We start from the raw sequence: 24239 nt of genomic DNA, 5'->3' as shown, positions 1-24239 counted from the left end.
AAAATTATTTTCAAATTTAAAAGGTACCCAAAAAAAAAAAAAAAAAAAAACACAATGAATAAGGTAAAAATCTGCATAATGAGTATGGATACGAAACGAGTAATTACTCGCAAAATTAAGCGGGTAGGGATGCGGATACGAGTTCTATAGTACTCACATCGCCTCGGATTCGCACTTATATAAATATATTATTTATTTATTATATTAATGTTTAGTTTAATTAATTATTTTCTTTTATGTTTTAAATATCTATTAGTATCATTTGACAACTACAATATTTATAATCGAAAGATAAATATTTGCAAATTTTTTAAGAATTTGATTATGATAAATAGGTAAATGATTGTGACTTTATAACTAAGAATTATGTCTTATTAATCTTGATTTTATAATTATACTTGCAACTTTCTATCAATTATTTTTATAGATCTTGAATAATATTGTCGTAGGACTTGCAACTTCATAAAATATTATTATAGATATTTGAATGTGTATTGTAACGAATGTTCATTTGAAATATTTTGAATTAAAAAATATTTTAATTTTTAATATTTTATAATTGAATTTAAGATATTTTAATAATTTTTAAAATTAATCACGCGTAACTAATAAACATGAGTACATATAGTTAAGTATCTAGAGAAAAAATATATGAATATTAGAATTGATACCCAATATAATACGAGCACAAATATAAATATTTTTCATAAACTGAAAATATAAAAAATATATAATAATACTATACTCAAATTCTACTGATTGTTATCTCTACTAATAAACTATTGTCATAATCGTCGTTAAATGAGTGGATATACACCAGTGAAAAAGTTATCTCTAGTGAAAAAGTTATCATCTTTTATTTTAGATTATCGGTCAAATCTAGTTAATGCTAAAAGATAGATTTGTTGAGTTCATTGAAATTGCCAATTGTTGCAAAATACAAGTTGGATAAATACAAAACGTCAAAGTAATAAGTACATTACTTCTTTAGCTGCTAAAGCCAACTCGTACTTGGGTTGAAGTTCTCGTTGCTCTCGCTTCTTCTCTAAATTAATTAAAGTTGAAATCTTAGCGGCAGTTTAATTGTGAAAATAATTCATTTTTATATTTTTAAAATACATGTTAATTTTTACTTTCACGAGAATTTTTTGAAGTGAAATATTATTATAAAAACAAGATGAAATAGTCCTTAATTAATATATATTTCCTCCAAATTAACGGATAATAAATTTTTGGTATTTTTATTATTTATAAAAATATAAATAGTTATTTATTTTGAATTTTTTTTAATTTTTATTATTAATAAATAAAATTAACAAAAATAAAATAATAAATATTTGACTCAATTGCAGTTTTAATTCTACTACTTTTATCAATTTTTAAAATTAGTCCTCCTATTAATTTTACATATTTAACAATTTTAATTCTTCTTTTAAATCTTGAAATTTAAAATTAATAATTTAACATATTTAAAATGACATGATTTATAAATTAGTCCTCCTCATATATTATTAAATAAATTATAAAAATAAAGAATTTATAAAACTAAACCTTAAATTTTTAAAGAGTTTGATTTATAGTTTTATAAATATTAATTTTTTTTATTTATTGTATTATATATAATGTCATTTAAAATATATTAAACTATTATTTTTTATTAAAAAATACAAAAAAAGTAAAAAAATTTAAAATTTAAAATAAAACAATTAATTTCATAAATCGACACACATAGAAAAACTAAAATTAAATTTAAATATATTCACAAAATAACGCGACTTAAATTACTTCTCTTCAAACCATCTTCATCCTACATGTTTGGTTGCTTCCACTTCGAACCGACGAAGTTTATGCAATAATTGATCCTTCACCTCAAAACATGTTCATACTATGCGGTAATGAGATTAAATCGCCGACTCAATCTATTAGGTATGTTAATTTAATCGATTAACACGATTAGAAAACTAGATGTTATCTCTTTGTACTGCAAAATCTATCGTAAACATTTATTATCATAAAGTAGGGTATGTAGTTTTTGTGGGAACCCGTGTTTGAGATACATAAAAAACAATTATAAAAATAAAAATTGGCACATGTAGAGGGATCAATGAGTTAATCACTAAGCCTTTTAAGTTGTCCAAAAGTTCACTTTAACAAAGCAAAATTTATGTTTGACGTGTCTTTTCTTTACAAAGAGAATAAAAAGTGTGACATTACTTCGTGTTCAACTAAATAGTTAAATGGTAGGAAACAAAGTCAATATTAAATAAATGAAATCACTTCATGGTCCCTTTGTTACAACCTAGTGGTTTGACTCCGAGTGTCTATGTTCGATCCTAAGTTTCTATCCTTCTCTATCTCCGTAGTGAAACTATTAAGCTATTTATCTATAAAAATAAAAAGAAGTGTGTGTAATATTTTTTTAATATTCACTTTTTTATTGAGTAAAATTAATGGAGTCCCACATTTTGAAATGAGTTTTACATGAATTGGTGAAATTCATATTAATTTCATTAAATGAAAGAGTGAATATTGTAAAGACAGTATTTTTAACACTATTCATATATAATAAAATTTATATATTGTTAATTGAATGACACCTCACACTTTTATGTATCATATTATAACATTTGTGTCACATCATTTATATTTTTATGTGATATCTTTCATAAACTTCTATAATTCATCTTACATCTTTAATTTTTCAATTTAGATTTTACATCTCACACATCATATACATATTTTGAAAACCTACGTACAAAAGTTCTTCATGAAAATAAACCTACCATCGTCTCACTACAATCAACTTTAATTTTTCCTCAATTTCTAACTTTAATATCCATGCATATTTGCTTGTAATAAAATATGCCCTCTTAATTATCTCATCCTAAATGTTTCAATTATCATTTGCAAATACGAATCCGATATCATGAAGCCATCTCTGCTCATTTCTTAAAAAATTTGAGAAATTAACTATAAATTATCCACACAACTAGACAAAACACCTCTCTCTCTCTCTCTCTCTCTCTATATATATATATATATATATATATATATATATATATATATATATATATATATATATATATATATATATGTGTGTGTGTGTGTGTGTGTATTGCTTTGTATTTTAAGTCATTTTATTGAGTATCAAAGACACAAAAATTGGAACTCAGCCATCTCTACACATTTCAAAGGCATATACTTTGAGTTTGAAAAACCGGATTTATATGTAAGAAAGAACTCGGGTATTGACATTCCTCTTTCATTCTATTAGATTTTCATCACACATTTGGTATTCTTTATATTAATTTGTAGCTTATGTCATTCAAAAAAAATTGTAGTTTATGTCCTCAAATAAATAAATAAAAAATCTATTTTCATTTATAAATTTGATACGACCTTCAAATATAACCTTTTTCATGTTTAATCGATTCAATATTAGAGGGTCCAAATTCATCTAGCATCTCACTCAACCATAATAAAATATATTACATATTGCAATTTTGATTTTTATAATACTTAATAAACAATTTTTTATAAATTTATTTGATAAATAATTGAAATTTGCTTTAAACAAAACGTTTCAAGTTCCACAAATAAATATATATCAATATGTATTCATTGTAATTCATTATCTATAAATGAAAATAAAGTATCATATAACTTACACTAACAAAAAATAATACACTTTCAACAAAACAAAGTTAAAAAAAATGTTATTATCTCTAAAAAAAAAGAACTCTAAAAGTCATTACAAATTTATGGAGCATCATTATATTAAGATCTTAATGTAAAACATTATGAATGATTGATTTTTCTTTACTACACAAAAATGATAAAGTACAAGTCATTTTTGAAAGTGATTGTGTAGGATTAGTTAACAAATCATACACTTATCAAACAAAAGCAATATATATTATAACACATTTCCATTTTCACAATTTAAATTAACTATATTACTGATTTTATTTTTTTATATGTTAATGATGGTGTGATAACATATGTTGAAAAGAAAAGAATACAAATTAATTAGTTGTATTTACAAAAGTATTACTATAATGATTTAATCTCTTGCTATTTAAACAATAACCTCATTTTATTAATATAAATACATAGATTATTCTATTTTACAGAATTTCAGTTCTTTTTATCCTATATTTTTTGTTATTAATCTTTTCATTTTATAACAATATTTTTAGGGTGTTGCAAATAATTAATACAGTTGCAATGTCAATTTATCGCAATGGTTTCTTTGCACTATCAATTTTACTTTAAAAAATATTATTCGATCTCAACTCTCCAATTTCAAATTTACAATATATTTGATTGTATCCTATTAACAAATAGAATAACACTATTATTACAAATGCTCAAAGGTTCTTCAATGAAAACAATTATGTCTAATTTTTCAACTAAAAACAGTTGAAGAGTAACAATGGTGTAAAGAAATCAAAATTTAACGTGTAAACAAATAGATTAATGATATTTGTGAAATAAAATAATTTTCATTTCGCATTGACATGTTTAACATTATTTGTTACATATATATATATAATAACTTTGGCATATATAAAATTATTAATTACAAATGTTCAAATGTTATTCAACAAAAATAATTATAGTTAAGTTTTTAACTAAAACAATTAAGGAACAACAATGATACAAACACACCAAAATTTAACGTGTAGACAAATAAATAAATGATGTTCATAAAAAAAAGAAATCATCTTTATTTCACGTTGGGATGTTTAAAATTTTAATATTCTCCTAAATTTTGAAGTTGACAATTAATTTTATTTTATCTATTTTTGTAGTGAAAAATAATTATATATTAATAATGCAAAAATTACATATACACATATAAACATATATCAACACCCGTGTAATATGCGGGTCACAATCTAATTATAATCTTAAATGAATATATTAAGAGTAACTTGGTTTCGATTACATCAAATTAAAATAATGATATAAGTAAATTGAGAATAAATCAATGAGATTAAATTTTTTAAGCATCCTAATGACTAATTACACATATTCATGTTAACATCAATATAATCACCGTCACTTTTCAAACATTATTAAATCCTTAACATAATGAGAAATCAAAATTCTTGCTTTAACATCGATTCCTCAAAATTCTAACCAAGCTAGTAGCATTATTCATTGAGTGTTTGAGAGTATTAAACCTAAATCTATTTCTAGAGTTCAGATTCAATAGATGTTAGTACTAAATCAAGATTTAAAGAGTATTTTTCAGTAACACATCATAATTAGGAGTAATCTAGTCATAATAAACATTAAGAATGATAATAAACATTAATATTGATGAATAACTATAATATATATAATATATTATTATTAAATAGGCATTATATACCACACCAACAAAATATTAAGGAGAATACTTATAATACAATGTGAGTTCAAATGATCAGTTTCCGGCTATAATTTTTGAAATTATATATATATATATATATATATCAAAAGTGATATATGAGAGTTTATGATCGATTACTTCTAATTCCAATAAAAAGAGGTTTAGCTACTCATTGTTACTATAGTTTTACAAAATCATTATGAACAAGTAGAATTTGGCTTCAAATGATGAATTTCAATACTTATCCAATGTTTTGCCTCTAGTTTGATTTCTCTCAATTTATGAATAATGATCTACTCAAATTGACAACAACTTTATTTTATATAGTTTTTGAGTTAGTGGAATTTCACATAGCGAGTTTTGAATTTGCTAAGTGAATTTTGACTTGCAAAATTCATTAACTCTCTAACTTGAAATTTCTTAGTCACTGCGAATTTGTCTCTGCAACTATTCTTCATTGTGAATTGCAATATTATCTAGTGACTTAAAATTTGACTGTATAATCTTGCATTACCTATAAAAGTAAGAAAGATGCAAATATAATATTTCTCTCAACTAACTTATTAAAAAACAACTATGTAAATAATATGGGGTAAGATCATATGATTTTCATTAACAAATGTGAATAAGTGTCTTTAAAGGATACTAAACAAAAAATATTTTTCTCATGACTAACTCAATTTAGAACTTTGTTTGTCCTCAAACAAAAAGTATTTTTCTCAAAATTATCAACTTTTCGATATGACTCAAAAGATATTAACACAAATAAAGAGTGTTTATGGTTATCTAAAAATCAAGCTTTCCATTACCAATTTCATATTGCATGATATTTAAGTGTAATGACAATCAAAGGCAAGAACATTAGATCTATGAATGATAGCGTCTTTGTAAAACATTGGCAATATCAATGTGTGATTTTTATAAAATCCATTCAATTGTTAATTAATTGAAAACACAATTCTCACATAAAAGTGTTCTCTTGAATATCAAGTTAGGTGGATGTTTTCTCTCATTCCATACATTGCAATCACACAAAATCAACTTTATCTTTCATCTCTTCGTATGTCACATGATACATAATTAAAATGGATCATAAAGTATTTTTAAGGTTGTACGTTACTAGATTTCAAAAAACTATTGATTTTTCGAAGTAACAAATGTGCCTAAATGTTTAAGAGAACAATTGTTTTTATAAAATTTCAATCATAAAATCAAATCACTCTCACTTTTCAAATAACCCTACCACTTTTCAAATAATTCCACGATTTTTTCAACATTCTTTGGTGAGTAATCATATCATTTTCCTCTTATTCTTTTCTTTTTTCTTTGTGAATTTAAAATGGAACATTCATTCTTTTCCAATCACCCTTCTATTTCCACCTATATTCTTTCTTTTCCTTTTTACTCATTTTCTCTCCCCAACATGAATGTTCTTTTATCCTAAAAGGTATATGAAGTATTCATTGTTATTCTTTTTGGTCTCCACAAATGTTCAACCTAATAACTGTCTCAAGAGCACTTGTTAGAAAAGTAAAAGAAATACAAATAATTTTTGAGTGGAAAATCTTATTTTTTTACAATTTCAAAATCTGAATTACACACTTTTCAATATTTTGTTTCTCCATTTGAATTCTTAACGAGTGTCTTTGGAGCACTTGTTAGCATTTTCCCAATTTTTTTTTTCATTTTAGGCACAAAGGAGCTAAGCAAGGGATCACTAGCTCACATATAAACTTTTTGGCTAAGTGGTTTACTCTCAAAGACGAAACAAATGTCTTGATCATTTCCATGTATCAAATATATAAGAACAAATAGAGAATAAAAAAAAATCAATTAGTATGAACGACAATGATGACTCTCAAATTATCTATTCTTAAAGGTTTGTTTGCGAGGTGGTTTTTGGAGGGGAGGATATTGGGAGGTTAAGTTTATATTTTGATAATTTGAAAAACTTAAAAAACATATATATTATATACTTATTTATCATGTTGTTCATTCAAATTTTTTAAAATATTAAATATATATTAAAATATAGACTTAAAATATGTGAGTGGGTAAAGTGAGTCGATGGAAGTTGGTGAGTGTGCCTTTAAGGATAAATTGAGAAAATAAATATATTTTTTCACCAAAATTAATTAACAATAAAGACTACCACAATATTAATCACTATTAACTAAAATAAAAAATTATTGTCTTGCTAAAATGATTCATACACGGGCGATCAGGGCAAATGTACATGTACTTTACTATTTCAATATAGAAAATCTTGCCATTCTCAAGTTATGTAGTCAAAGTCTAAATGGAAAATAATATAATTAGATAAGATGACAAGTGCCCAAACATATGAGTATCTCTATATCCACTACGCCAAAATTAAACTTTAGCAATGTTTTTTTATACATTTAACATCACTTTTAAGCATTATAATATGTAGTGTTGTTAAAAGATACATCAATATTTTTTAAAATATAAAAAATGTTGTTGTAAGTGATATATAATAACGTTTTTTTAAAAAGCGCCGTCGTAGTTGGAGTTTAAGTTGAGTTTAAGTTAACTTAACTTAACTTAAACTCCAACTAGAGATGGATATTGATTCGGGTTCAGTCAGACTTAGGTGACAACTACAGATTCACCATTAATTGAACTCTATAACCATTTTTGTCAATGGTTTTGTTCGACAACGCGTTTGACGGATAACAGATTTATTGGATGGGTTGTTGCAGGTTTGAGGTTTCAAACCAAAATTTTTCTTCTCAGCTATAAAATCTTAAAGATGGAAAGGAAGAGAGAACAAAACGAATGAGAGAAAGAATAACAAGAAAAGAATATTCTTACCACTGTTTCATAGTTACCATGTAGCCATTATAGAAATAAAATATAACTTGTGATTACCGCATAAAGATATTTTAATAGCAGTAAAATAGAACTCGAGTTACCGAGGTTAATAATGATTTACAACCACTTTTCAATTAAATAAGGTAGCAATCCGTGCATTTTAAAGTAAAATTTCTAAGTTGTATAGATTGATCACTCAATAGTCATATCAAAATAACTTTGAAGAACACAAAGAAGCGTAGACTCGATTGATTCAAATATTGATAGTTCTTATTTGTTGGACCGTATCTGACCGTGCAAATCTTTTGTTAACCATGCTCATTTCCTTGTATTTGTAGTTGAGTATTTTGGTTTGCGGGTCATTGTCCAACCCTAACTCTAACTAAAACATACACTTTATCCTATCATCCACTATCACACGTTGATGTGCATACTTTTCTCAACCTTTTTCTCAACCTTTGTACATTTGTGTTAATATTATAGAAAATTATATAGTATTTGAAAAATGTTAATTCGTTTTAGATTTAAAACATAAGTATATTTACTTTCTTTAAAAAAATATCAAATGGAACAAAAAGATTTCGTTCTTCGTCAATTTAATTTAACTTAAATTTCATGAAAATACATTACAAAAACTAAACTAAATTAGATTGATTATTTATATTAGATTCATTTTTTTAGTTTGAAAATCAATCTAATTTTAATTTAACAATCGTATCGTTAATTACTATTTTAAATTATATTTAAATACAAATATTGTTCTATTTATAGTAGAATCCTAATCAACCCTTTCACAGTCCATCCAATTACAAAAACCCCCAAATTCATTAAAAAAAAAAAAGTAGGGTAATCCATTTTCAATCACATTGAAATGTAAATGATTTTCGGGCTCTTAAAGTGTCAAGCTTTAACCAATTGTTGTTTGTTCAACCCCATTTTCAGTGTGCTCTTAGACCTATTGATTCCACTACCCTTTGGTATTTATTCATTGTATCTTTTGTTATATAGTGTTATTGTTGAATGGACACAAGAAAACTAATACCCCTTTTAAGGGCTTGTGTGAATTCCAAGTCATTGAATCAAGGCAAACTAATCCATCAAAAAGTTATAACTTTTGGTTTGCAAAATGATGTTTTTTTCTGCAAGAATTTAATTAGTCTATATGTTTCTTGCCATATGTATGATTATGCAAAGCATGTTTTTGATGCAGTTGAAAACCCTTGTGAGATATCTTTATGGAATGGCCTTATGGCAGGTTACACTAAGAATTACATGTATGTTGAAGCTCTAGAGCTTTTTGATAAGTTGATGCATTATCCTTATTTAAAACCTGATAGTTATACTTACCCGAGTGTTCTTAAGGCATGCGGGGGGCTTTGTAGAGTTGTATTGGGAAAAATGATTCATACGTGTTTGATGAAAACTGGTTTAATGGTTGATATAGTTGTTGGTAGCTCTCTTGTTGGTATGTATGCTAAATGCAATGCATTTGAGTATGCGGTAAAGATGTTTGATGAAATGCCTGATAAAGATGTAGCATGCTGGAATACAGTGATTTCATGTTATTACCAAAGCGGAAAGTTTGAAGAAGCTCTACGATACTTTGGCATGATGAGAAGATTTGGATTTATGCCTGATTCGGTTACGATTACAACTGCTATTTCATCCTGTGCTAGGCTTTTTGATTTGGAAAGGGGAAGGGAAATTCATAAGGAGTTGATTAATAGTGGGTTTGAACTGGATAGTTTTGTTAGCTCTGCACTTGTTGACATGTATGGAAAATGTGGTCATTTAGAAATGGCCATAGAGGTTTTTGAACAAATGCCGAAAAAGACCGTTGTTGCCTGGAATTCCATGATTACAGGATATGGTTTCAAAGGTGACTGCTTTTCATGCATTCAACTTTTTAAGAGGATGTACGACGAAGGAGTCAAGCCAACTTTGACTACTTTGAGCAGTATAATAATGGCTTGTTCACGATCAGTGCGACTACTAGAAGGAAAGTTTGTTCACGGATATATAATACGCAACAGAATACAGCCTGATATTTTTATTAATAGCTCACTCATGGATCTATACTTCAAATGTAGAAAAGTTGAATCAGCTGAAAACATCTTTAAATTGATACCGAAGACAACGGCGGTTTATTGGAATGTTATGATTTCTGGATATGCAACCGAAGGGAGACTTTTTGAAGCCCTTAACCTCTTCAGTGAAATGAGACAATCGTATGCTGAACCAGATGCTATTACTTTCACAAGTGTTGTAGCAGCTTGTTCGCAACTAGCGGCACTAGAGAAGGGTAAAGAAATTCACAATCTGATTATTGAGAAAAATTTGGGAAATAATGAAGTAGTTATGGGGGCTCTCCTTGATATGTATGCAAAGTGTGGTGCTGTGGATGAAGCATTTGGTGTTTTCAAATGTTTACCAGAAAGAGATCTGGTGTCTTGGACTTCCATGATTACCGCTTACGGGTCTCATGGTCGGGTCTATGAAGCTTTGAAGCTTTTTGCTGAAATGCTTCAGTCCAATGTGAAACCTGATAGAGTTACGTTTCTTGCCATACTGTCTGCTTGTGGCCATGCTGGGTTGGTTGATGATGGATTCTATCATTTCAATCAAATGATCAATGTTTATGGTATCAAACCTAGAGTTGAACATTATTCATGCTTGATTGCGCTTCTTGGACGTGCTGGAAGATTACACGAAGCATATGAGATTCTTCAAAGAAACCCTGAAATCAGGGATGATGTTGGGCTGTTGAGTACCTTATTTTCCGCATGCCGTTTGCACAGACATCTTGATTTAGGGGTTGAAATTGCAGAAAAACTTATTGACAAGGATCCTGACGATTCGTCGACCTATATTATCTTATCAAATATGTATGCGTCTTTCGGTAGATGGGACGAGGTACGAATGGTGAGATCAAAGATGAAAGAGCTTGGATTGAAGAAGAATCCAGGGTGTAGTTGGATTGAGATTAACCAGAAGATCGAGCCTTTCTTTGTTGAAGACAATTCGCACCATCATCTAGAAGTGATTAATAAGTGCCTTTCATATCTCACTAGTCACATGGAAGATGAGTGTAAACCAATTTATATATCATTTTGATGTTAAAGGACAGTGTGATTTTACTATCTCAAATTAGCAAACGGCGAAAAGCTTAGCAGATGGAAATGATGAGGATCTTGAGCCAATGATCCTTGGTGCGTGCAACTGATCTTTAAATTTAACTTATCAAAATCCAACATGGATCACAAAAATCATAAAGAAACTTGTTTTTTCCTTTGTTTGATTGGATATTTCACCAAGGGTTACCAACACAATGGATGATTGGAGCTATCATTCATAACATCTGGAAGAAAATTCACTTTTTGCATATGCTCATTCATCATATATGGATTTGGTTTTAAAAGTGCTGGTGCGTCCACGCGTACAAATAGATGCACTTAACATAGAACCTTCTCTCAGTCTATATCGTCTATCAATCTATTACACAGAAATAGGTCGAATATTAAACTGGTAGTCGGACACAATTGCTAAACAGAAGTTTTAACCAAAGCCGTTTATTCATACACATAACATTAAATTTGTGGCAATATGTACCTAGGTGAGTTATGCAGCAAGAAAATGATCAGTTACTTGATCAGTAAGGTATCTGTTCAGTTCCCAAACAAGAGATGTTGGTGAATAATATAATAGTTTGTGTGAGATTAAAGCCTCCAGTGTTGATATCCACTTGGATGAGAATTGCTGTAGTTATGATCCGTAGATTAAAGTTGAGAAGGATTATTAACTGTTGAGTTGGGACTATGAGTATCTATCTAATCTATAACATATTCATGTTGCTGCTACATGAGAAACCTGCTTCTTTGAACTTCAAAGGGCTAACTCACCAGGAGAAACTTGCATTTTGGATAAACACTTATAATTCCTGTATGTATTTCTGTCCCTCATTTTCTACTTCCCGCCACAGAGCAAAACTTAAAGAATTTGTTTCATTGAGGACTCTATTTTGAAGGTAATTATTTGTCTTTAATACTGTAGGTATATTTAGCTTATCCGAGAATTATGAAATGACCACAGTACTGATACACAATGTACAATTTATTTTTCTCTATATTTGTTTTTCTTGAAAAACAATTTATTCAAAGTAGCAGATATATAGCTCTACCTTTGCAAGTGATCCTTCCATCCCATGTTTACATGAGTATATTTCTCGGTAATTTTATTTCAAAATTCTACTGCTTTTCTTTTTGCTGCTTGAAAAACTTAAAATACAAAAATAAACAAATAAATAGCCCATTGTTGTTCAGCGACCCTTTGCAAGTAATTCTTGTACACATGAATGGGCCAGTTTGACCCAACCCACTTTGATTAATTAAACTATATTGATAAACTAGACTGCACTGCACTAAAAAAGTCTAAACCAATTAAATGGTTTATAAACTGAACCATAAATTTGAAAAATACTAGTTAACTAAACTTCATTAAAAGGCTGGTTTGAACCACTTTTAAACTCTTTTTTAACCAAAATCGTACAATAATTTTTTTTAGTGAATACTTCAAAAAACTAAGCCTAGCCCCCAAAATTCAAAATGACTGAAACATAGTCCCAAATCAAACTCGCCTCTGCTCTCCCCTCCCACTCTCTCTCCAGCGGCAATGTAGCATCTCTGGCACTGTCACATCTCATTCCAATCTCCAAACCTTTCCCCGGTTTAACCCTTCTCATCTCCGACCACGTAACCCTTCGCATCTCATCTCCGACGCAACCCTTCTCTGTGCGACCACGTCTCAAACGTGACTTCGCCATCTCATCGCTGCCATCACATCTCAACTTCTCTGCCACCGTAAGTGTCGTGCGCCACTTATTTTTCTCACCATTCTCGTTTTTTTGTTTCACATTTTCATTTTCTTCTGCAAATTGCTATGGTTTCATTTTTTGTTTCTGTTTCATTTATTCATTGTCATTTTCCATTTCATTTTCCAATCTCATTTCTATTTTTCTTTCATTGTTTGATGTGGATTTGAGTGCTTCCACATGAGATTGAAGATATAACCAAGTGATTTCTTGAGATAAAGTGGTAAAATAAAAGAGAAAAGAAACAAGCAAACATGGGTTAAATGGAGAAGATGAAGAAGGCGCCACAATCAAGGATGATTGATAAGCTAATGTGGAATCGTCACAATGGTAAGGAATCCATTAATAAGATTCAAGCAAGTTCTAATCCAAGAACTCAAAGAGAAGACACATCTCAATCACAATTATCATTAAAGAATTTCTAATTTCAAAGTTATCCAAAATGAGACCCTTACAAGGTATTTAAAGAAGGATTTACCTTATCCTAAAATGGGCCAAAAGCCAATTCTCTAGACCCATATTGAGCTTACACCACTTAATCAAAATTATTACAATTCAAATTAAACACAAATAAAACTAAAAACGGTTATAAAGTATTGACTTGAAATATTTTTTGTTTTTCCTCCTAATTAGCTCATTTTAGGTCTTCATCTTCCCTCATTCTTAGAAGAAAATCGACCTCGAGTTTAGCTTAATCAAAACCTACAAGAAGAAAAACACAAGTCAAAGACATGAAGAACAATGTTAACTCTACCACCGGGATCAAATAGAAATTGTGAAAAATCACTAAATGTGCCAAGTAGGTGAAGCACAATTCCATGTTTTGCATTCAACAATTCAACATATTCCTTTCCAATTTAAGGAGTTTTCGAGATAGAGATAAAATAATACCTCTCGAAATTGATATTAAGTACCAATGTTACCTTTCTTAGATTGGAATTCGAGACGAGTAAGAATTTACTTTGTATTTCCAAAGGCTTCAACGCAAGTTGAGCCTCATGATATTTCTTTTATTATAAACAAATGAATGTTCTTTTTGAAACAAGACAAATCTCTCAAACAAATTAGGAGTACCATTTGGAAGTTTAAACGATTTGTCAATAAAAGAAAGAGTAAGGAGAGGTGTAGTAGTGCAACTATCAACTAATTCTATATGCAAACATTTACCATTCATAGAAAATCTCAAAAGATTAACTTTATTTTTAACACAAGAGTAAATATTTAAGTTAGCAAACAAATGTTTTTTAAGAATCCCAATACATTCTTCAAATTTTGTCATGAACCAAAGTTACTTTAGAAAGGACAACAACATATTTATCAAGAAAATCATTCAAGTCTTGGCTCATGATTCTCAAATCACGTTTAGAAGAATAATATGGATCAAACACTTGATACATCGTGGTTTCAACTTTCAAACGAAGCTTATGGAAATAACACAAGTTAGGCATTTCAACATGAATATTTGCAAACCTATCAAGTATAGGAGGAAGAAATTTGTCAAACAATTTAAGAGAAACATGAATTAAAGTAGTAAAAGAATTAAAGTTGTTAGGATTCAAACCAAGATTTTTCTTGCAAGGATCCTTTTGAGAAGCATTTGACCAATCACCTTTAACTTCAATGGATTGTGGGCGTTCGTCTTTTGGAGACCTATTTTCAAGCTTTTGAACATAAAAATCAACAAAGTTAGGAAAATAGTTAGGCTAAATTTCTTGCTTTTTGCCTCTCAAATTTTGTTCCACTTCACCTTGTTTTTATTTAATTTTCATTTTCTCTCTCAAGGCTAACTTATTTTTTTTCCTCTTTCTCTTTCTTTTCTTTGTTGTTCTCTTTTTCTCTCAAGGCTAGTTTCTCTACTTCTTTTTGCCTCTTTTGTATATCCATTTTCATAAAGATATTTCACATACTCCGGACTCCGGACTCCGGATCCAATACAAAATCTCGAATATATTCTTCATAATGATATACTTTCCTTTTTTTTTTCCTTGTTCCTCCTTTTTATATTTTTTGTGTCTTTTCTCTTTTGCATACCTCATATCATCCCTCTCAAAATCTCTTTGCCTCATTTCTTTTGCCCTATCTCTCTTTTCATATCTCATTTCATCCTCATCATAATCTCTATATCTTATTTCTTTTTCTCTATCTCTTCTTTCATACCTCATCTCTTTCTCATCATAATTTTCGCATCTTCTTTCTTTTTCTCTAAATATCCTCTCATACCTCATTTCCTTCTCATCATAACATCTATATCTGTTGGATTTTGATCCTTTGATTCCTAATTTTGACATAATTAATAATTCAACAATGTTCATACAATACATGATAAATCTAATATTTGAATTGAGCAAGATTTCAGGAACAACAATCAAATCCTACACACTTGGAATAGGTTGCTTGGAACACAAGAAATCAACAAAAGTTGATTTTTGACTAAAGCAAATCGATTGGGAAATCGATTTCATGACAAGGGTGTAAGGAAACACAACTGTTTGTGTTGGTATAATCGATTGGGCAATCGACTGACTAAATTAGAAATTGAAAATGCACAAGTCAGTAGCATCCCAGTTTTGAGGGTAATCGATTGACAAATCGATTATACAATTCACAAAGTAAAACTGATTGAAATAAATCGATTGGCAAATCGATTGGACAAGTCACAGTGGAACCCCAGTTTTAAGGGTAATCGATTGGCAAATCGATTACTTAAAAATCACTTGCAAAATAACTTTTCCTGTGACATACAAATCGATTGGACAATCTATGTTGTAATATTTCAATCAAGTTAAATTTGGTCGAAATCGATTGGGAAATCGATTGAACCAAATCCCAGGTAAGAACGTTTTCAGACAAATACATACAAATCGATTGGCACGTCGATTAGTATCAAAATAGCTGAGTCACTGACTTAAACACAATCGATTGGCAAATCGATTGACAAAACCTTTTGAAAACCCAGTGAACTCTGAGCATGTGACCAAATCGATTTTAAGTATTTGTTAATCGATTATGAAGACTTAAATAAATCGATTACGAAATCGATTGATATGTGTTTCAGTTTGAACATAACATCTACAATCGATTACGAAATCGATTCATATCAGTCTTAACATAATCACTGAGAAATGTTGTTTAAAGAATCGATTGGTAAATCGATTGGCTTATATAGTTTCAAGATTCAAGAAAAACAAGACACACGATAATCGATTGGCAAATCGATTAGACTGGTTTATCACTTTACGAAATCGATTGGTAAATCGATTGATTAATGTGTTTTTCAGAAACTATATAAACTGTCTTCAATCTGTCTTTCAATAACATGAATGATAATAACAATGATATCAATCTGAAATATACATTGAATATTCTTGATACACAATAACACTTGGTTAATACATTGAGATTACTTTTTCAGATCAAATAGAAAAAGAGGATTATCAACAATCAAAAAGATAGCTGGAAAAGTGATCTTGAAAGACAAGGATTCTCATAAACAAATCTTTGATATCCAGAATTGTGAGAAGCCATTTTGACCAAGATTGAAGACTACTTTTTGTTCTTTCTGTATTCTGTTTGTAATAATTCTTTGAAACAAAAACAAAGCGAGAAAATCCAGCTAGAAACTGGTGACTACTTTCTTGGGTGAGAGTGCTCAACAAGAAAGAGTTGTACTTTGATTCTGTGATAGGTTGCTGAGTATCTACAAGGATCAGAGGGTGATCAATAGGAAAGAGATCATTAAGATAGATAGGTTTCGGGGAGGAAACTGGACAATCTGTAATTGATTCTTTCTATTGGAGAAGAAAATCTGAAATCCGTTTGGATTTGCAGGACTGGATGTAGGTTGTCAAGTGGACAACTGAACCAGTATAAATCCTTGGTGCAATCTTCTCTAACCCTTATCTCCTTTGATTTACTATCTTGATATATCTGTATATGTGATTAAAATTAGATGCATGTTAAACATATTCTGTAATAAGTAATATTGTTTAATCTGATAATTTGACTTGTATGCATCTTGATTAATCTCATATCAATCTAATAAAACTTGCTAATCTTGTATGCCACAATTTAATTTCCGCTGTGTGTATGAAATTGATTTAATTTCATAAAGAACTGATACATTCTGATATATTCCGCTTATTACGAGGTCATATATACCAACAATTGGCCTCAGAGCCTAACTTTTCGAGAGGTAATACTCATAAAAGCACTATGGCCTCAAACGATTTTCTGGGAGAAGGCGCATCGTTAGCAAGACCTCCAGCTTTCAACGGAACAGCTTATATGTACTGGAAGCACAGGATGCTAATCTTCTTGGAAGCCAGTGGCATAGACATCCTTGACGCTGTTGAAAACGGTCCATATATTCCCAAGATTGCAGGAACGAATGACTCAATGATTCTCAAGCCTAGAGCCGACTGGTCAGATGATGACAAGAAAAAGGTAGGTTATAATGCAAAGGCTAAGAACATTATAACATCTGCTCTTTGTGCAGAAGAATTTTTTAGAGTGTCAAACTGCAAGTCAGCAAAAGAAATGTGGGACATTCTTCAAGAAACACATGAAGGAACCACAGACGTGAAGAGAGCTCGCGTAAACACACTGATGCACGAATATGAATTATTCAGCATGAAAAGGGACGAATCCATCAGTGATCTGCAAACCAGATTCACACACATTGTGAATAATCTTCATGCATTGGGAAAGCAAGTGGATAACGAACAACAGATTGGAAAAATAATGAGATGTCTAACCAGAGAATGGCAGCCAAAGATAACAGCCATAGCAGAATCTAAAGATCTAGCAAAGATGACGACTGCAACTTTGTTTGGTAAACTAAGAGAACACGAAATGGAATTACATCGACTGGACGAATCAGAGATGGAAAGCCGCAAAAAGAAAGGACTATCCCTGAAGGTTCAAGCCCAGCAATCGAAAACTGAATCAGATAGCTGCTCAGATCAATCCAGTAGTGAATCTGAAGAGCCGGAAATCGGGTTGCTTGTCAAGAAATTCAAGAAGTTTCTGAAGAAGAAAGACAACAAATTCAGAAAACCATCTAGCTCCAAGACTACTGACAACAAGACCATTACATGCTATGAATGTGGTAAAACTGGTCACATAAAGTCAGAATGCTACAAATTGCAAAACAAGAATAGAGCTACAAAATCAAAAGGCAAGGAACCAGTCACCAAAACCAGAAAAGCTTATATTGCATGGAATGATAACGATGAATCCTCTGCATCTTCTGATGAAGAAGAAGTCAACTTGTGTCTCATGGCAGATACAAATTCAGAATCAGAAAATGAGGTTAGTTCACAATCTAATCCAACATATGATGAGCTACAAGAAGCTTTCAATGAACTGCATGATGACTATGTGAAATCCATAAAACAGTTGTTAAGCACAAAGAAAATGCTTGAACAAATGAATGTTGAGCATAAAGAAATTGAAAATTTATGTGAACAACTGAAAAAGGATTCACAAGAAAAATCTGCAAAGTGCATTGAACTTGAAAATACTGTTGCATCATTAAAATCTGATTTATTAAATTTTGCAAATAGTAAAGATAAGCTAAATGTCATACTTAGCAATCAAAGACATGTTCATGAAAAATCTGGTTTAGGATATACACCAAATATGCATGTCAAAAGAAAAAATAAAAACAGATCTGGTATTGGTTATATGCAAACCAGAAATGTCAAACATGGTCAAAAATCTTCTATTGCTAAGAGTATGTATGACATCTTTACTAAACCAAATAAACATTCATCCTTTGATGGCAGATGTCATTTCTGTTGCAGAAAGGGACATTTTGTGTCTAATTGCAAATTTAAAAAATTAGCCAATCAAGGATGGAAGCTAGTTTGGATAGAAAAGAAATCTGTGTTTGACACTAACCAACCAGGACCCAATTTAAATTGGGGACCTAAAACAAAATTCTGATTTTGTATTGCAGGTGTGCTTGACATCCACGAAACACTCATGGTATCTAGATAGCGGATGCTCAAAGCACATGACTGGTGACAAATCCAAATTCCTGAACCTGACATTAAAGGAAGGAGGCTTTGTCAAATATGGTGATAACAACAGAGGAAAAATCATTGGAATTGGTGATGTAGGCGATGAATCAACTGCAGTAATCAAAAATGTGCTATATGTTGAAGGATTAAAGCACAACTTACTGAGTATAAGCCAGCTATGTGACAAAGGTTTTCAAGTAAGTTTTTCATCACAATCTTGCATTATTGAGCATAAAGATGACAAACACATAAAGCTAATTGGGGACAGAATCAACAACATTTACATGTTGGATTTCAATTCTGTACCTAGTGCTGTATGCTGCTTGTTATCCAACTCAGATGAAACATGGCTTTGGCATAAAAGAATTGCTCATATACACATAAATCATTTGAATAAACTTGTCAGCAAACAGTTAGTCTTAGGTCTACCAAATAGGAAGTTCTCTAAAGATAGACTGTGTGATGCATGTGAGAAAAGTAAACTGGTTAAGACTCCATTTCCCTCTATAGACTTGGTTAGAACAAATAGAGTTTTACAACTAGTTCACATGGACCTTTTCGGACCTGCCCAAGTTAAGAGTTTAGGTGGAAACCTGTATGGATATGTGCTGGTTGATGATTATTCTAGATTCACATGGACTTACTTTTTAGCTCATAAAAGTGATACATTCTCTGTTTTCAAAAAGTTTGCTGCTTTAGTACAAAATGAGAATGATTTGAAAATTGTTTCAATAAAAAGTGATCATGGAGGTGAATTCCAAAATGATCTTTTTCAAAATTATTGTGAATCAAATGGAATCAACCACATCTATTCAGCCCCTAGGACACCACAGCAGAATGGGGTAGTGGAGAGGAAAAATAGATCCCTAGAAGAGTTAGCTAGGACCATGCTTAAGGACTCCAACCTACCTAAGTACTTTTGGGCAGATGCAATTAGTACAGCCACCCATGTTGTGAATAGAGTTCTCATTAGGCCCCTGCTTAGGAAAACACCCTATGAGCTTTACAAGGGTAGAAAACCAAACCTGTCCTACTTTAGAATCTTTGGTTGTAAATGCTTTGTTTTAAACAATGGCAAAGAACACCTAGGAAAGTTTGACCCTAAGGCAGATGAAGGTATCTTTCTAGGATATTCCCAAACTAGTAAGGCCTATAGAATCTACAACAAAAGAACAAAAACCATAGAAGAGTCAGTTCATGTAAAGTTTGATGAATCTTTTACAGAAAACTTGAACAAAACTCCTTCTAAGGTTATTGAAATTTTGGACGATGTTGTAGAATCTGAACCACTAGAACAACCTATAGCTGACCCTCCAACTAGTGCAGACCCTGTAGAACCTATAGAAACCTGTGAGTTGCCTAAGGAATGGAAGTTCAACCGAAACCACCCTTTAGACAACATTATAGGCGATATCTCTAAAGGTGTTGCAACTAGGAGAAGCCTTAGTCAGTTTTGTAACTTTACAGCCTTTGTATCTCAGATTGAACCTAAGAACATTAAGGAAGCCCTTTTAGATAGTGAGTGGATACTTGCTATGCAAGAGGAGTTAAACCAGTTTGAGAGAAACAAGGTGTGGAACTTGGTACCTAGGCCAGAGGGTAAGCATGTTATAGGAACTAGGTGGGTGTTCAGAAATAAGTTAGATGAGAATGGTGTGATAACTAGGAATAAAGCCAGATTAGTTGCAAAGGGTTATAGTCAAGAGGAGGGAATAGACTTTGATGAGACCTATGCCCCAGTAGCTAGACTAGAAGCCATAAGAATTTTATTGGCTTATGCATGTATCATGGACTTCAATCTATATCAAATGGATGTGAAGAGTGCCTTTCTCAATGGAGACCTCCAAGAGGAAGTTTTTGTGAGTCAAACACCAGGTTTTGAAAATCCAGATTTTCCTAACCATGTGTATAAACTCTCAAAGGCCCTCTATGGGTTGAAACAAGCTCCAAGAGCTTGGTATGAGAAACTCAGCACTTTCCTCATTCAACAAAATTTTTCTAGAGGAAATGTTGATAAGACACTCTTTACAAAAACTACTGAAAATGACATCTTGCTGGTCCAAATTTATGTTGATGACATAATATTTGGATCAACAAATGATAAACTTTGCAAAGAATTTGAAAATTTAATGAAAGGTAAATTTGAAATGTCAATGATGGGTGAACTGTCATATTTCTTGGGATTTCAAATTAACCAAAGCAAGCAAGGCATTTTCATTAGTCAATCCAAATATTGTTCTGATTTGATAAAGAAATTTAACTTTGATAAACTTAAGTCCATTGATACACCCATGAGTCAAGGAAATTTCTTAGACCGAGATGAGAAGGGTAAGCCTGTAGATGTCACTAGATTTCGTGGTATGATTGGATCTCTGCTCTACCTTACAGCAAGCCGACCAGATATTATGTTCAGTGTTTGTATGTGTGCAAGGTATCAATCGAATCCGAAGGAATCTCACCTCAGTGCAGTAAAGAGAATTTTCAGATACTTGGTAGGTACTAAAAGTCTTGGTTTGTGGTATCCAAAAGGTTCAACATGTACTTTGGTTGGTTATTCAGACTCAGACTTTGCTGGTTGTAAACTTGACAGAAAGAGTACTTCAGGAACTTGTCATCTGCTTGGTAATTCTCTAGTGTCTTGGTTCAGTAAGAAGCAAACAAGTATTGCATTGTCTACTGCAGAAGCTGAATACATAGCAGCTGGGAGCTGTTGTGCTCAAATTTTGTGGATGAAACAACATTTAATGGACTTCGGTGTCGATTTGGGAACAGTGCCGATAATGTGTGATAACACAAGTGCTATCAGCATAACCAAGAACCCAGTAATGCATTCAAGGACAAAACACATTGAGGTAAGGCATCACTTCATAAGAGACCACTTTCAGAATGGAGTTATCAAACTTGAGTATGTGAACACTACAGAACAATTAGCTGATATCTTCACAAAAGCATTGCCAAAAGAAAGTTTTTTGAACATAAGGATGAAACTAGGGATCATTGATCCTAGTGAAGTATGAGTTTTTGTTGATTCTGGTACTTTTCAGTAATGTTTTCAAGTTAAATCGATTTGGAAATTGATTACCAGCATGGTAAAAGGTTTATAAAATCAATTTGGGAATCGATTACGTCAGTCCAGATTTCAAAGTTTCAGAAAAATTTTTTTAACCTTCACGAGCATCGATTTGGAAATCGATTAGTTAAGTGTTCAACCTTAAGACAATCGATTTGGGAATCGATTAAGTAAAACTGGAATTCGATTTGAACATCGATTTGAAATATGACTGTTACTCCCAGTAACTAGCCGTTGGCGGTAACCTAATCGATTGGGAAATCGATTTACTAGGTCAAGAGTATAAATAGGAACAGTTCTAAATCGATTTCTGCATTCTATTTTCCAGATTTTCTCTGCTTTTCTCTTGTGTTCTTCATTCTTCTGTCTCTGCATTTGTTTGAATCTGCATTCTACATTCTACCTACTTCGAATCTACACCAAATTGTTGATATGGCCCGTGTAAAACAGACTCAAGCACGCACTCCATCTCCATCATCTTCTTCCACCAGTGAAACACCATCACCACCTCCAACTTTGACAAAAAGAGTACCCATCCCAACTCACAAAATACTTGCAAAAGATAAAGGAAAAGCTCCTGCCCCAATCCAGGAAAAGTCGAAGAAACGCAAAGAGCCTCCTACTGAAAAGCTCATGGCTGATGCCATGAAAGAGATTACTCAGAAAAGGAAGAAGAAGCCTATTTCTTCTCCACCTCCTAAGAAGGTCTCTGCACCTAAGGAAAAGGAGGTACAACCATCTCTGTCTACAGACTTCGCAAAAAGGAAAATTCATGAGGCTAGAACCATGGATTTTGAATATTTTGATGTTGTGGAATTCACTTTTCAGAACCACCTCAGGTTTCATGGATTGGAGAGTTTTCTGTCTTCTACACTTGATAGCTATCCTAGGCTAATCAGGGAGTTTTATTCTACATTTAAGATGACTGAAGAAGGTTTTACTGCTTCAGTTAAGGGAAAAAGGATTGTAATGACTTTTGATGATTTCTCAACTTTATCTGGATTGCCTTTCTACGGCAAATCTATTGATGGCAGCACAGAAGCCGACACTGCCGATGAAGGTTGGGAAGAAACACTTGATAGGCATACCGCTGGTAAAGACCTGATGGTCGATGGGTTTGTTGAATCGATTTCACTGCCCATTGGTCAAATGAAGGTTCAACAAAGGATGTTGATGTATGCTCAGACGCGTATGCTGGTTCCACGATCGGGAAATCATGCAATAGTCCAGAAGTTGGACATCATACTGCTGTGGGGCTTATCCAAAGAGTTAAGGATGAGCTGGTGTTGGATTGTGCTAAGGCACATGTTGGAAGCATCTCAAAGCAAGCTGATGCTGCCTTATCCACAATTGATCACAAAAATTCTCAAACACTTCAAGGTCTCATTTGGAAATGAGGAATCTGCTAAAACGACATTGGTGTTTGGTGAATCGATTGTGAATCAGATGCAGTTGAAACGGTTACATGGTAAATGGATAAGACCTCAAGCAGCTGCTGACCCTGTCCAGCCCCAACCTCAACCTCAGTCTCAGCCTCCACCAGTCACTGAATCTGCTACTCCTGATTTTGTGAACAGAATAATAGAATTCATTGAAGCTCAGATGGCACACAATGCCAAAGTGTTGGAATCTCAGACCAGATTGGAAGCACACTTAAGGACTCTACAAGACTCCTTGAACTCAGTGGTTCACGATGTGGATGCGATTCAAACACACCTCGGCATCAAACTGTCATTTGAAGACGTCGCGGATATTGGTCGACAAGCTGCAGATGAACCTAACCCAAACCCCCTAGTTAACCCTGAGACTCACGGTGAGGAGACACCTGCTGAGGTTAATACAGCGGTCTCAACCTCTCCCCTAGATGATAGTGAGGACCAGCCTACACTAGGTGATTATGACCCTTAGGTTTCATACTGTTTTGCTCTGACCTGTTATAATTCTGTGATGTATGATGAATTTTTATAAATGTTATATCCTTTTGGCTTAATCATCTAAGTTGCTCATTAATTGCATTGATTGTTTTTGCCTTTATACATAAAAATTTCTTTTTCTGTTGCACTA

General features: G+C 31.7%; 1 protein-coding gene across 1 annotated transcript; it reads left to right on the top strand.

The window, feature by feature from the left end:
• The first annotated feature begins 9009 nt into the window (after nt 1-9009).
• On the top strand, nt 9010-12391 carry LOC101514035 (pentatricopeptide repeat-containing protein At5g27110). Its single transcript, XM_004499474.4, has one exon. The coding sequence runs from the start codon at nt 9236-9238 to the stop codon at nt 11327-11329; it is 2094 nt and encodes a 697-aa protein (XP_004499531.1). The 5' UTR covers nt 9010-9235; the 3' UTR covers nt 11330-12391.
• The last annotated feature ends 11848 nt before the right edge of the window (nt 12392-24239 follow it).

The sequence above is a fragment of the Cicer arietinum genome, chromosome 5 (genome assembly GCF_000331145.2).
Source record: "Cicer arietinum cultivar CDC Frontier isolate Library 1 chromosome 5, Cicar.CDCFrontier_v2.0, whole genome shotgun sequence".
Lineage (NCBI taxonomy): Eukaryota > Viridiplantae > Streptophyta > Magnoliopsida > Fabales > Fabaceae > Cicer > Cicer arietinum.
This window is presented reverse-complemented; position numbering and strand designations above follow the sequence as displayed.